Source organism: Sapajus apella, unplaced genomic scaffold (assembly GCF_009761245.1).
Source record: "Sapajus apella isolate SASKATOON/1434 unplaced genomic scaffold, GSC_monkey_1.0 scaffold73, whole genome shotgun sequence".
Taxonomy (NCBI): domain Eukaryota; kingdom Metazoa; phylum Chordata; class Mammalia; order Primates; family Cebidae; genus Sapajus; species Sapajus apella.
This window is the reverse complement of record NW_022437013.1, coordinates 2,959,297-2,971,449: the sequence shown is the minus strand read 5'-3', so window position 1 is coordinate 2,971,449 and position 12,153 is coordinate 2,959,297. Positions and strand designations below refer to the sequence as shown.

The following is a 12,153-nucleotide window of genomic DNA, read 5'->3' as shown; positions in this document are numbered from 1 at the left end:
GGTGGGGAACTTTAAGGTGGTGACATTGAAGATAAAAGATAATAAAGAACAAGCGAAACCCAAATGATAGCTAAAATCTATTTTGTTTGGACGTTCTATGATTCTGTATAAAATATGCCACACATAGCTAAATATGCCAAGCAGCGTAAAGGAGAAAGCTGCCTCATTAAAACTGGCAACAAGGGCTTTGTGCTCACAGTGCAGAGATGTGAGTCTTATTCTTCCTCTTAGGATAATATCAGTAGATGAAATCAACCTCACAGAATTGTTTTAAGAAACCAATATGGTAATGAATTTAAAGTTCATAGCACAATCACCATAATGAATGTATACAACATTTTTAAGGCCTGCAAATTCTGGATTGTAGTTACTTATGTTGGAGAGGCACAGAGATGTAATTGGGCAGGATATACAAAGATTCAAACATATTGGTATGGTTTTATTTTCTAAGCTGGAATGAAATCTCAGCTCTGCCTCTCTACCAACTGAGTGAGTGAAATTAGGCAAGCTACGTAACTTTAAGTAGCTATTTAATCAGTGATAGGTACGTGGATGTTCACTGTATTATTCCATATCTTTTAAAACATTTGAAGTATTGCATAATAATTCTAAAATTTAATTAATATGATGCCTATGCAAGCATTCAATAAATGATAGCTATTATTATTACATAATGATTACAGCACCTAAGTAACAGTTAAAAGCTAGTGCAATGGAGACTCCCAGGCTTGGATTTAAATCCTGATTCTGCCAATTACAAGCTCTGTTCCCTTGGGCAAGTTAATAATCGCCTTCTCAAGAATTTTGCTCCTTCAGTTATTCTCTGCCTTCCTGTCATCAAGGGTTAAGTAAAATAATGCATGGCATATAGTAAATGCTCAAAGACATATTAATCATTATTAACATGGTTTTTATTCTCCTCAATCCCATGCACAGAAAAAAGAAAAAGAGGAGAAAATGAATGGAAAGGGTAAAGTGGATCTCCCATTCTCTGCCCCCTCCCTTTCTATTTGCTAAAGGAAGATGGCATATGCTGAAAACTGTTCTCTCCAAGAGAAGCCGGATGAGGTCCTTAGATAGCAAGCCTGCCTGGGAGTTGCAGATGAGAATTGCCAGATGTAGGTGATGGGGAGGAAGGCAGCAAATCACACTGCCACGTGTGTACCTATGCAACAATTTTGCATGTTCTTCACATGTACCCCAAAACCTAAAATGCAATAAAATAAATAAATGGGAAAAAAATAAAAATAAAAATAAAACCAGAATTTGTATAGTTACAGAGCTAACTTAAAACAAATACAAAAACAAAAACAAAAACAAAAACAAAAAAAAAGAAAGAGCTTTGGCTCCAAGCTAAAACACAACAAGGCAGATCTCAGGAACATTCTAATCAGGGTCTGAAATCAAAGTAGACTTACAATAAATGGATAAAAGTTAAGAATTTTTTTAAGAATTGTTATTGTAAATTACAGACTTTTACCTTTTAAAGTTGCTGGAGTCGAAATATTATTTGAAATCAGCAATAAAAATGAAATGCTATTTAATCCTTTTCATAATTATTGAAATGCATATTAAAAGCAGATACCAAAGTAGAAGAAATTAGAATGCTGACTATCCCCAAAACCGAGAAGGCTATGGGATATCAGGCAAACTCATACTATGGGTTGGAGAATAACTTAGTAAAGTCTCTTCAGGGTGCATTTAATTCATCAGTGACTTCTGAAAATTTAAAGTAACCATTAACCCAATCATTCCAGTCCTAGGAGTTTGTCCTACAGATAAGCTAGTATGCTAACACATATACATAAAGTTATTCTATGAAATATGTTTTGGAAAAGCCAAAAACTGGAAGCAACCTAAATGTGCATAAAGAAGTGGTCAATAATTATATGATTCAATCATTCAACAAATATTCAGTACTACTTGGAACTGTTTAAGCAAGCACTGGGGAGACAGCAGTAAATAACAGAGGCAAAAATTTGTGCCCTCACAGAGAATGTTATTATGTTATCCCTACAACAGAAAAATATGGCACACCTAAAATGTAGAAGGAAGATCTATAAACATTGATAGCTTTTCAAGAGATATGAATAAGTGCAAAACCCATGGTGCAGAACAGTATAGCTAGATAGATAGATAGTTAGAGAATTATATAATATAATCTCAATTGGAAAAAATATTTTATATTTATTAAAAACTCTGAAGAATATAAAAGGAACTTAATGTTTACTTTGGGGAATGGGATTGAGGCCAGAAAAAAAACCTGATTTTAAGTTTTAAACCTTTATATATGTATTGTTTTATTTTGTCACTTACATGAATTATTTTTATTAAAAATAATGATCTGAAATATACTTTTGGTTTGGCATTTTTCTGGTTATCCATTGCTGTATGACAAACTACTTAAAAGCACAGCAGCTTAAAAAAACATTTTATTATATCTCATGGTTCTGTGGATCACAATTTGTTCAGAGCTCAGGTGGACAATTCTTCTACTTCAAATGGCATTAACTGGTGTCATTCAGTGATATTCAGTTAACTGGTATGAAGGGTTCAGAACAACTTCACTTGCACGTCTAATGCCTTGGTAGGAATAGCTGTACTAGCTGAACTTTTCGGTGTTTAAGTATCTCTTGGAATTACCATGTGGTCTCTGCAGGATAGTCAAACTTTTTATATGATGACTCAGAGCTCCAAGAAACCAAGATGAAAACTGCAAGTTATTTAGAGCATAAGCCTTGAATAAGCTTCATGTCACTTCTGTCATACTCTATTTATCTTTTATAATGAATCTAATTAGAGTATTAAGTCTAATGCTCTAATTAGATTTAATTAGATTAACTTAAAGCAGCTATAGGCCAGTGAAGATTTTGGAAATAGGAATTGGAAATAGACTCAGCTTCTCTATGGGAAGAGTATCAAGAAATTTGTGGCTATATTTAATCCAATGCAGGCATCAAGATCAGTGCCTTAATGTAAGTTGTATCTTTGATCATTCAAATCAGGACTAAAAAGTAGTGTGGATGGTTTAGGATAACTTGAATGTAAACCTAGAAAAAGATGAGTTGAAGACATGAGTGTGATCTGTTCATACTGGAGGCTACAAAAAGCCTATCACAGTATCAGAGTGATAAATCCTTTTTACTTACTCTGACGGGTTAATAATGCCTGCCTCTATTCTTCTCCCTACCTTCTTCATCTCTCTGAACCATGTCAGGGTGAAAAGCTTGTTCCTTGGTAGGGACCATGTCTTTTTTTTTTTTTTTTTTTTTTTTGGCACTGTGTATCTCCCTTCCCAAGTAGCTGGGACTACAGGCACATAACACCATGCCCAGCTCATTTTTTTATATTTTGTAAAGTGAAGCTTTTACCATGTCTCCCAGGCTGGTCTGGAACTCCTGGGCTGAAGTGATCCACCCATCTCAGCTTCCAAAAGTGCTGGAATTACAAGCATTAGCCACTGTACCCTGCCCAGAACCACCCATTTATGAACTAGTCCTTAAGTGGTGATTAGGGCAGAAAACAAGGCTGGTAAACTCCATGCAAATCACATATCCAACTTTTTACTTTGCTATTTTACCTTAATCAAAATAGAATCATAACAACTCGTTCCATAAAGCCAATATTGCCTTAATACCAAAAGTCAATAAATACATCACAAGAAAAGAAATATACAGGTCAATATCCCTAATAAATATAGATACCAAAACCCCTAGCAAAATGGTAGAAAACTAAATCCAGCAACATATAGAATGCATTATACATCATGACCAACTGTGATTTATCCAGGAAACTCAATATTGGTTTAACATGTGAAAATCAATCAATGTAATGTACCATATTGAAAGGATAAAAGACAAAAATTACATGATCATCTCAGTAAATGAAGAAAGGGCATCTGATTAAATCCAACACCCTATCATTATGAACACAATCAGCAAACTAGGAATAGAAGGGAACTTCTTCAATCTAATAAAGTTCATCCATCTATGAACAAAACATAGCTAACATCAATGCTTAATGATTTAAAAAAAAAAAAAAAACGGGACATTTTACCACTAACACCAGTGATAAGAATCTCCATTCTCACAAGCTCTATTCAACATTGTCCTGGAAGTTCTTACAAGGGCAATTATGCAAGGAAAACAAACAAAAGACATCCAGCTTGGAAAGGAAGAAGTAAAACTTTCTTTATTCTCAGATAATATGATGTTGTATCTAGAAAATTTTAAGGAATACACTTAAAAATTATTAGAATTAATAAAGGAGTTCAGCAAGGTTGCAGGATACAAGGCCAACATGCAAAAATCATTTGTACATATACTTTTCAATTTACAGTAGGGTTACATCCCAAAAAACTCATCATAACTTGAAAATATTGTAAGTCAAAAATGCATTTAATATGCCTAACCCACTGAATGGAATAGCTTCACCTAGCCTACCCTAAAGGTACTCAGAACACTTATAGGGTTACAGTTCAGCAAAACCATCTGGCAACACAGTATGCTGTAGGGTATGCGTTTTTGAAGTACAGTTTCTACTAAATGTGTATCAGTTTTTCATCATTGCAAAGTTGAAAACTCATGAGTCAAACCATAGTAGGTTGGGGGACCATCTGTATTTCTGTATAATAAAAATAAGGAATCTTAAATAAAATAAAAGTATAAAACAATTCTGTGTTAATAGGCTTGCTTTATTTATTTAAAAAAAAGATAAAAATCCTTATAAATAAAATTATCTAAATAAGTAAAAATGTTCTACACTGAAAATGACAAAACATCATTCAAAGGAATTGAAAGTGACCTAATTAAATGAAAAGTCACCTCACATTAATGGATTGGAAAACTTCATATTATTGAGGGAGCAATACTCCCCAAACTAATCTACAGATTCAACACAATTCATATCAAAGTATCAGCTTGCTTTTGTGTAGAAATTGACAAGATAAATCTAAAATTCACCTGGAAATGCAAAATAATCAGAATAGTCAAAACAGTATTAAAAGAGAAGGAAGCCTCATATTTCTGAATTCAGAACTTACTACAAAGCTATGATAATTAAGACACTGTGGTACTGGCATAGAAATACACATATATATCAATGGAATAGAATGAAGAATCCAGATATAAACCCTTACATTTATGGACAATTGATTTTTCAACAAGGCTACCAATACCATTCAATGAGGGGAAATAATAGGCTTTTCAAGAAATGGTGCTATAACAACTGGATATTCACATGCGAAAGAATGAATATAGACTTATACCTCATATCACTTTCAAAATTAACTCAAAACAGAACAAAGGCCCAACTGTAAGAGCTAAAATTATAAAACTCTTAGAGAAAAACCTAGTGGTAAATCTTTGTGACCTTGGACTTATCAATGTATTCTTATATATGACATCTAAAACATACGCAAAAAAAAAAAAAGAAAAAGAAAAATAGATAAATTAGATTTCATCAAAATTACTTTTGTACTTCAACGAATGTCATCAAGAAAGTGAAAAGACAACCTATGGAATGGGACAAAATATTTAAAAATCATATATCTGAAAAGGGGCTTACAATAATACATAAAATACTCTTACAGCTCAACGACAATGACAACACCAATAACAAATAACCCCGTTAAAAATAAGCAAAGGATGGCCAGGTGCAGTAGCTCGTGCCTGTAATCCCAGTACTTTGGGAGACAAAGGTAGGTGGATCACCTGAGGTCAGCAGTTTGAGCCAGGGTGGAAACTACCCCCCACACACCCTGTCTCTACTAAAAATACAATTAGTTGGGCATGGTGGCACAGACCTGTAGTCCCAGCTACTCAGGAGGCAGAGTCAGAAGAATTGCTTGAACCTGAGAGGTAGAGGTTGTGGTGACCTGAGATCACGCCACTGCACTCCAGCCTGGGTGATAGGGGGAGGCTCCATCCCATCCATCCCCCACCCCAAAAAAAGTTCTGGAATTGAATAGTATTGATGGTTATACAACATTGTGACTACACTAAAACCTGCTAATTATACACATTAACAAGGTATATTTTATGGTATGTGAATTATATATCAACAAAACTGTCATTTTCAAAAAGTAGAATCAGTCCCACAACCAAGTAGGAAAAATGTGCTCAATCTTTAGCTTTTACCCCAGCTAGCAGGACTAGTGGCTTGCTTCCCTTTCTTCAGCAACTGCCCCAAGTATTTACTCATTTCTTTATCTATGGCGGAAATATTAAATTTACCAGTCAACCTTGCCCTGAGTGAAGAACGTTGAACATTTGAGCATCCACACTTGTTACACCATCCCTCATGTTATGTTTTCATAGGTAACAACTTTCTCAAAAATGAGTCAAGCAAGACTCAAAAAATAATCTGAGGCAACAGAGAGAAAGGGAAGTATTGGAGTATAAGCTATATGTGGTTGGATGGCCTTGTTGTTCCCAAATCCTTTTGTAAAATGCAGAATACCCAAGGATATCTAGACATTTCCTCTCCTACTCTCTTTCATCATGATAGGGTGGGGGAATATTTTTGAAGTCTTCCAATTAGAGTCTAATCTATTACTAACTCACAGTAGTGAAACTGAGCCATTCTCAATGAGAATTGGCAACCAGAGAATGGTTCTGGGCTACTTCTGTCATCTACTCTAACATTTAACAGCTCTTACTGTTAGAAACAATTTTGAATATTAATCGAGGTTCCTCATGTTTCAGGTAAACTAAATAACTTCATGTTACATGTTCAGTGAAGACTGACAAGAGATGATACTATTGATTTACATTTGGAAACGGTGCCTAGAAGGAAACACTAATAGGAACTAGGATTTATTCAGAAGATGGCAGATCATTAGTGTCCAAGCATTTTAAATCCCTCTGAAGGTAGGGTTTCCTTAAACTGGTCAAAGGTCTATGGGCAAAAGTACATAAATGGTATGGAGAGATAGTTAAAGAAGGGGAATTTATATCCAACTCTTGTGAGTTAAGCCACCACTTCCCATAAGCTAACACAGTAAGAGAGATTCAGACAAGTACCACCAGCAGAGTCCCCTCCAAGTGACAAAGCACTTTGGAAAACAGATTTCCCATGAACCATCATTGCCATCTGCCCAGGCCACCTTACCTAACTGAAATTGATTGGAGACATTCCCACATGTTTGCATTATCTCCGGGCTATTCCATCCTAAAGGGTATAAGGCACAGCCTGAGCTTATCAGCAGCCCTAGAAAGAAAGCATATACACAGGTAGAAAAAATGTAACATCTTCTGTCACCCCAACATTCCCTTTGGATTAGCTCAGCTCAAATTCTGTCTCCTCAACTGAGCTTACACTTCCCCTTTTACCCTAAATTTCTATGAAAGTACCAACTCAACATGATTTCTCTTTTTTTTTCTTCTTCTTTTTTTTCTTTTTTTTTTTTTTTTTGGCTATGCCACAGGGAGTGGGGTGTAATAGGTAGCAGAAGGGACAACTCATAAATTTTAAAAAGTTGAAAAATGAGACAGGCCAATGTACTTTTTACAGCCAAAATACTTTTGTCAATGACTTATAAGCCTAGGCTGGCTTTCCCAACCTCTTTTGCCTGGTCTGGTTTACAGAGAATAGCAATGTAAACATTACTACTCTTTCCCAAAATCTAGCTGTTTCTAAACATCAGGTAGGTCCCTACTACCTGAAATATGTTATTATTTCTGTAACTTGAAGTCAGCTGCTGGACCATTGAGCAGGGAACCACACTCTTCTCCCAATAAATTATTCCAGCTTTATACCAAGCATTCTTCCCTTCTTTGGTTTCAGTATGCCTTGCACCATGACCCCTTACCCTAAATAAAAGGATTAAGGCCCTTTTATTTGGGTCATTTAGGCATTACAGGGAAATTCTGTTGTACCTTAGTGATAATCTTATTCTTCCAAGCAGAGATACAAATCTGGGTCTGGTTGCCAACAGTGACTTCTAAGGTCAACTACATTGCTCGCAACTTTTTCTTGCTGCATAGGTTTTCATATTTTATAAACTGTGGCCCTTACCCTGCCTCTGGACACAAGTACTGACATCTCACAACTAAAACAAATTCATTGGCTAGCCAGTGATGGGTGACATTGTAGCCTGGCATGAAGAGATGAGCTAGGCCAGATTCTTGTTTCTGGAATTTTTAATTGAGAAACATAAAGATGACTGGTCTGAAGGTAGTGAGTTATCTCAATTGATTGTTCACAGTCAGTTATAGATTGAACTTCTTGTTCCACTCTTTCCCCTTCTTACTACTGCACTTGACTACTCTGTTTCAAAATGGAGGGAAAAGGATCATAAAGATGCTGAGCTAGTTAACAGATAATGCAGAAGTTGAAAACACCCCCTACAACACCAGAAGTTAGAATCAAGTCTGTGTCAAGCTAAAGCCAAGTTCAATTCAAAGTTAAGAGTAGATATCACTTCTGGATAAGCTGAGCAAACTCTTTGGTAGAAAGAGAGAATAGAGGAGAATAGTGGGCATGAAGCAGACATACCATGAGAAAAACTCCATACTGTCAATGAAACAGCTAGAACAAAGAGAAGCCAGGACTTCCTGATGGCTTTCCAATTCTACTTTCCTTATAATAAATTCCCCTTTCACTGAGGGAACTCAAGTGAATTTCTGCTACTTGCAACCAAAAGAGCTTAATTACAAGCATGCCATACTTAGGTGCCACACTAATGGTCATGGAAGGGACACCTGCCATGAATCTGGATGCAGAAAGTAACACATAGCACAGAACCATCAGAAAGCAGCTGCTTGATCAATAGTGAATGAATAGCATATTTATCAGTTCCAGAGCTCTGGACAGTGAAATGCAAGCTGCTCTATGGACTGCCAGTTTCATCTTCACTTCTCTTTCCTCACTGAGGAAGAGTCCATATATACTCTAAGAAACTCATGTTGCCTTCAGATGAATCCTTTTGGAAGACCTCCAAGCTTGGCTGCCCCATGGCAACCAGCTTTTCTCAATACTTATTGAGGCCACAGGAGAAGAGAAGGTCCTTAGAAGAATAGCAAGAAGGATTTAAATAAGAAAATAGGGAGAATTTACTGCCAGTGAGTCTGGTTTTAGAAACTAAAACGATGACCAATTAAGGTTAGAAATTCTCTTCAGTGGAATGCTCAAAATTAGAAAGCATTCTTATCTTTCTCCTGGTATCACAGGAAGTGCAACTGGTTACTCAAAGGCCTTTCTAGGCCCTGGAATTCATCCAATGGCAATACAACAACACCCCCTGTTTTTCCACAGATAAACTGAAATCCTAGGATATGAAGAGGTCACCCAGAGTATGCACATTGGATTAAGGACAAAAGTAGAAATGAAACCTAAGCCTTTTCCTGCTGCTACTATATACCCTTTGAGGAAAAATTTAATAAAGATTGAGTTTTCCCACACAGACTAGGAAGAAAAGAACACAAGTTTATAAAAGAACACCAGCTCTATTTTCTAACCTTCACATTCAGATCCCTGGGACTGGCACAAACTCTGCCTTCTCAAGCAGAAACTAGAGCTGGCCAAGTGCCTTTCTTGGCACAGTAGAGGGAACCTTCCATCTTCTTCAGACCCCTGCTTCTCAGATCTTACCATACTGAGGAGCTCAAGTCAAGGATTTCCTTCTCCAGAAAGTCTTCCCTCACTATCCCCAGCCCCCAGGCTAAGTTACATGCTCCTCCTTTCTGTTCCCATAGCACCCAGTGCTTACTCCGGTGACTAAAATAGTCTGTAATATATATTCTTTACAAAAGTTTATCATCTGCTTCCCTCACTACAGTGTGTATTCCTTGAAGGCAGGAGACATACTTATCTTCAATTCTGTATCCTTGGCACATGGTAGATAATAAGTATTCAATAAATGCATCTGTTTCAGAGTATGCACAGCCTATATAACAAACAGCTTCCTTTGCCCACATTGCCCAAGTGGAAAGTCCCTTCTGAAGGGACTTCCATGTCAGGGTTGGGAAATCACCCCAGACACCTGATAGAGTCAGGAAAAAAAAAAAAAAAAACTTAGAAAGAAAAAGGCTTTTGGAGATAACTTACCTTAATCTCTCCTTGTTACTGATGTGAATGTTGAGACACAGAAAGGGAAAATGATTTACCCAAGGTCACATAGCTAGTAACTAGCAATACCTGTTTTCACTGATCAAAGAGATCATCAACCCTTAGAGGTTCTGCCCTTCTAGAGACATGTGTCCAGGATGATTACCTCTTGGCAACAATATCTTTAGCAGGCACCAGGAATTTTCTAGGCATTAAATTGAGAGTGAAAGCACAACATGGTGGCTTAAAATAATGGGTTCTGTGGTCAGACTGCAGAACTAGACCTAAATTCAAATTCCAGCTCTGCCACGTGGAGGCTGTTAGGCAAGTTACTTAATTTCTCTGTGCCTCATTCACCTCATCTATAAAATGAGAATAATAATAATACACTTGTCTTTTGATATTCACAGGGTATTGGTTCCAAGATCCCTGCAGATACCAAAATCAGCAAATGTTTAAATCCCTTATAAGAAATGATGTAGTGCTTGCATATAACCTAGAACATATTCTTGTATATTTTAAATCATCTCTAGATTATTTATAATACCTAATGCAATGTAAATGCTATGTAAATAGTTGCTGTATATTTGTTGGATTTTTGAAAATATATTTCAGCCATGGTTGGTTGAATCTGTGGATGCAGAGCCTACAGATATGGAGGGCTGACTATATTTTATGGAGCTGTTCCAAGAATTAATGAGATTAATATACATAAAGTGTCTCATACATAGAAAGTGCTCAACAAAGATTTATTATTCTTATACAGTTGCCTCTCCCCATGGCTTCTCTCCCAGTTTCTACCTGTATTCTCCATGCTAATTTCTTCCTCACAGCTAAAAATTCAAAACCTGAACAGGGCTTGGTTCAAAAGCTGCCTGGTTGGAGTTATCTTGCAATTTTGCAGAGGTACCTGCTGAAAGACCAGGAATCTCTACAAAGCATGTGTTCAGCTTTAGTGCATGTAGCTCCATGCTCTATCCAACCTGCCCTCCCACCCCTGCCATCTTCCCCAGCCCTCTATCCTGCCTTTTAGCCAGGTGAGCACATTAGTTTGTAAACATGCTTCATGGAGATATTTGACTTGTAACTGACAGTTGATTCCATTACATTTTATCATAGCTGGAGAAAGATGCCCCTGGGAACACATTAAAAATAAAAATGGATTCATAGGTAATTCATTCTCAATTATATTTGTCCCTAACAGTTCTCATTAATTTGGGGTTGTGAAGATGTGCTTCAAGTAGCAACAGGGAAGTCATTTACAAGTGTCAGTCCCTGCCACCTTCTGGAAGAATAGAGGCTCATTAAAAATGTAGGTTCTTGGACTTTAGCCCCAGGTATTTGATTCAGTAACTGCAGCCCAGGAATATGCATTTTAAAAGTGCCCTGTGATGTAGAGATATCGTGTCCTGGTACCAATACTTAAGAAAAACACCACTAAAAATCTTAAACGCAGACATTCTGGTGGCAGAAAAAACTTGCTTAAATCACAGCCCTGCCACATATGAACTGCAGCCCTGGCTTTCACTTCTTTTCTATGTCATTGCTAACTCCCAGTTTGACTTCCCCTCCAACCACATATGTCCCTTGGAGAAGTCTGTTTCAACTGCATATGCTTAGCTGAGAACTTTCCTAGTCTCATGTGCCTCTAGGAAGGAAAAGAAAGCCTTTAGAGTGCCTCACTGTCTTTACTCCCCTGCTACACATGAGCAGATGTCCAATAGTGCTGCCATCTTGTTTCCCTTCCTCAACTCCTCCTCTCCCTAAGAATCCCCTCTCACAAAGCTTACTAAATGTTCTCCCCAACATGATTGCCATGGTTTGTATTTACTGAGCTGACCGAGCGGAGGGCTGGAATTGGACACTTTATTCAGCTTTTGCACCTGAGGGTTTGTACTGGTGTCATGATATATGTCATGATATATGACACCAGTACAAACCCTCAGGTGCAAAATCTGAGACAGAACTTGGAACCCTCCCTCCAGCCACACCACAGCTGCCCTCTACTTTCCCCTGTTCCAAGCATTACTATTTACCCAATCCCAGCTGCTATATAATCTTCTCCCAACTATAGATTCACAAATAGGTAGATGCCTAATCTTTGTC

General features: G+C 37.1%; 1 protein-coding gene across 2 annotated transcripts in view; it reads right to left on the bottom strand.

Annotated features, from left to right (window-relative positions):
* Positions 1–12,153, bottom strand: part of LHFPL1 (LHFPL tetraspan subfamily member 1) — a 54,192-nt gene that overhangs the window by 27,465 nt on the left and 14,574 nt on the right. For both annotated transcript variants that reach the window (XM_032250785.1, XM_032250784.1), the window contains one exon: positions 7,111–7,209. In XM_032250785.1, the coding sequence (XP_032106676.1) occupies positions 7,111–7,209 (99 nt within the window). The remainder of the gene's footprint in view (positions 1–7,110; positions 7,210–12,153) is intronic.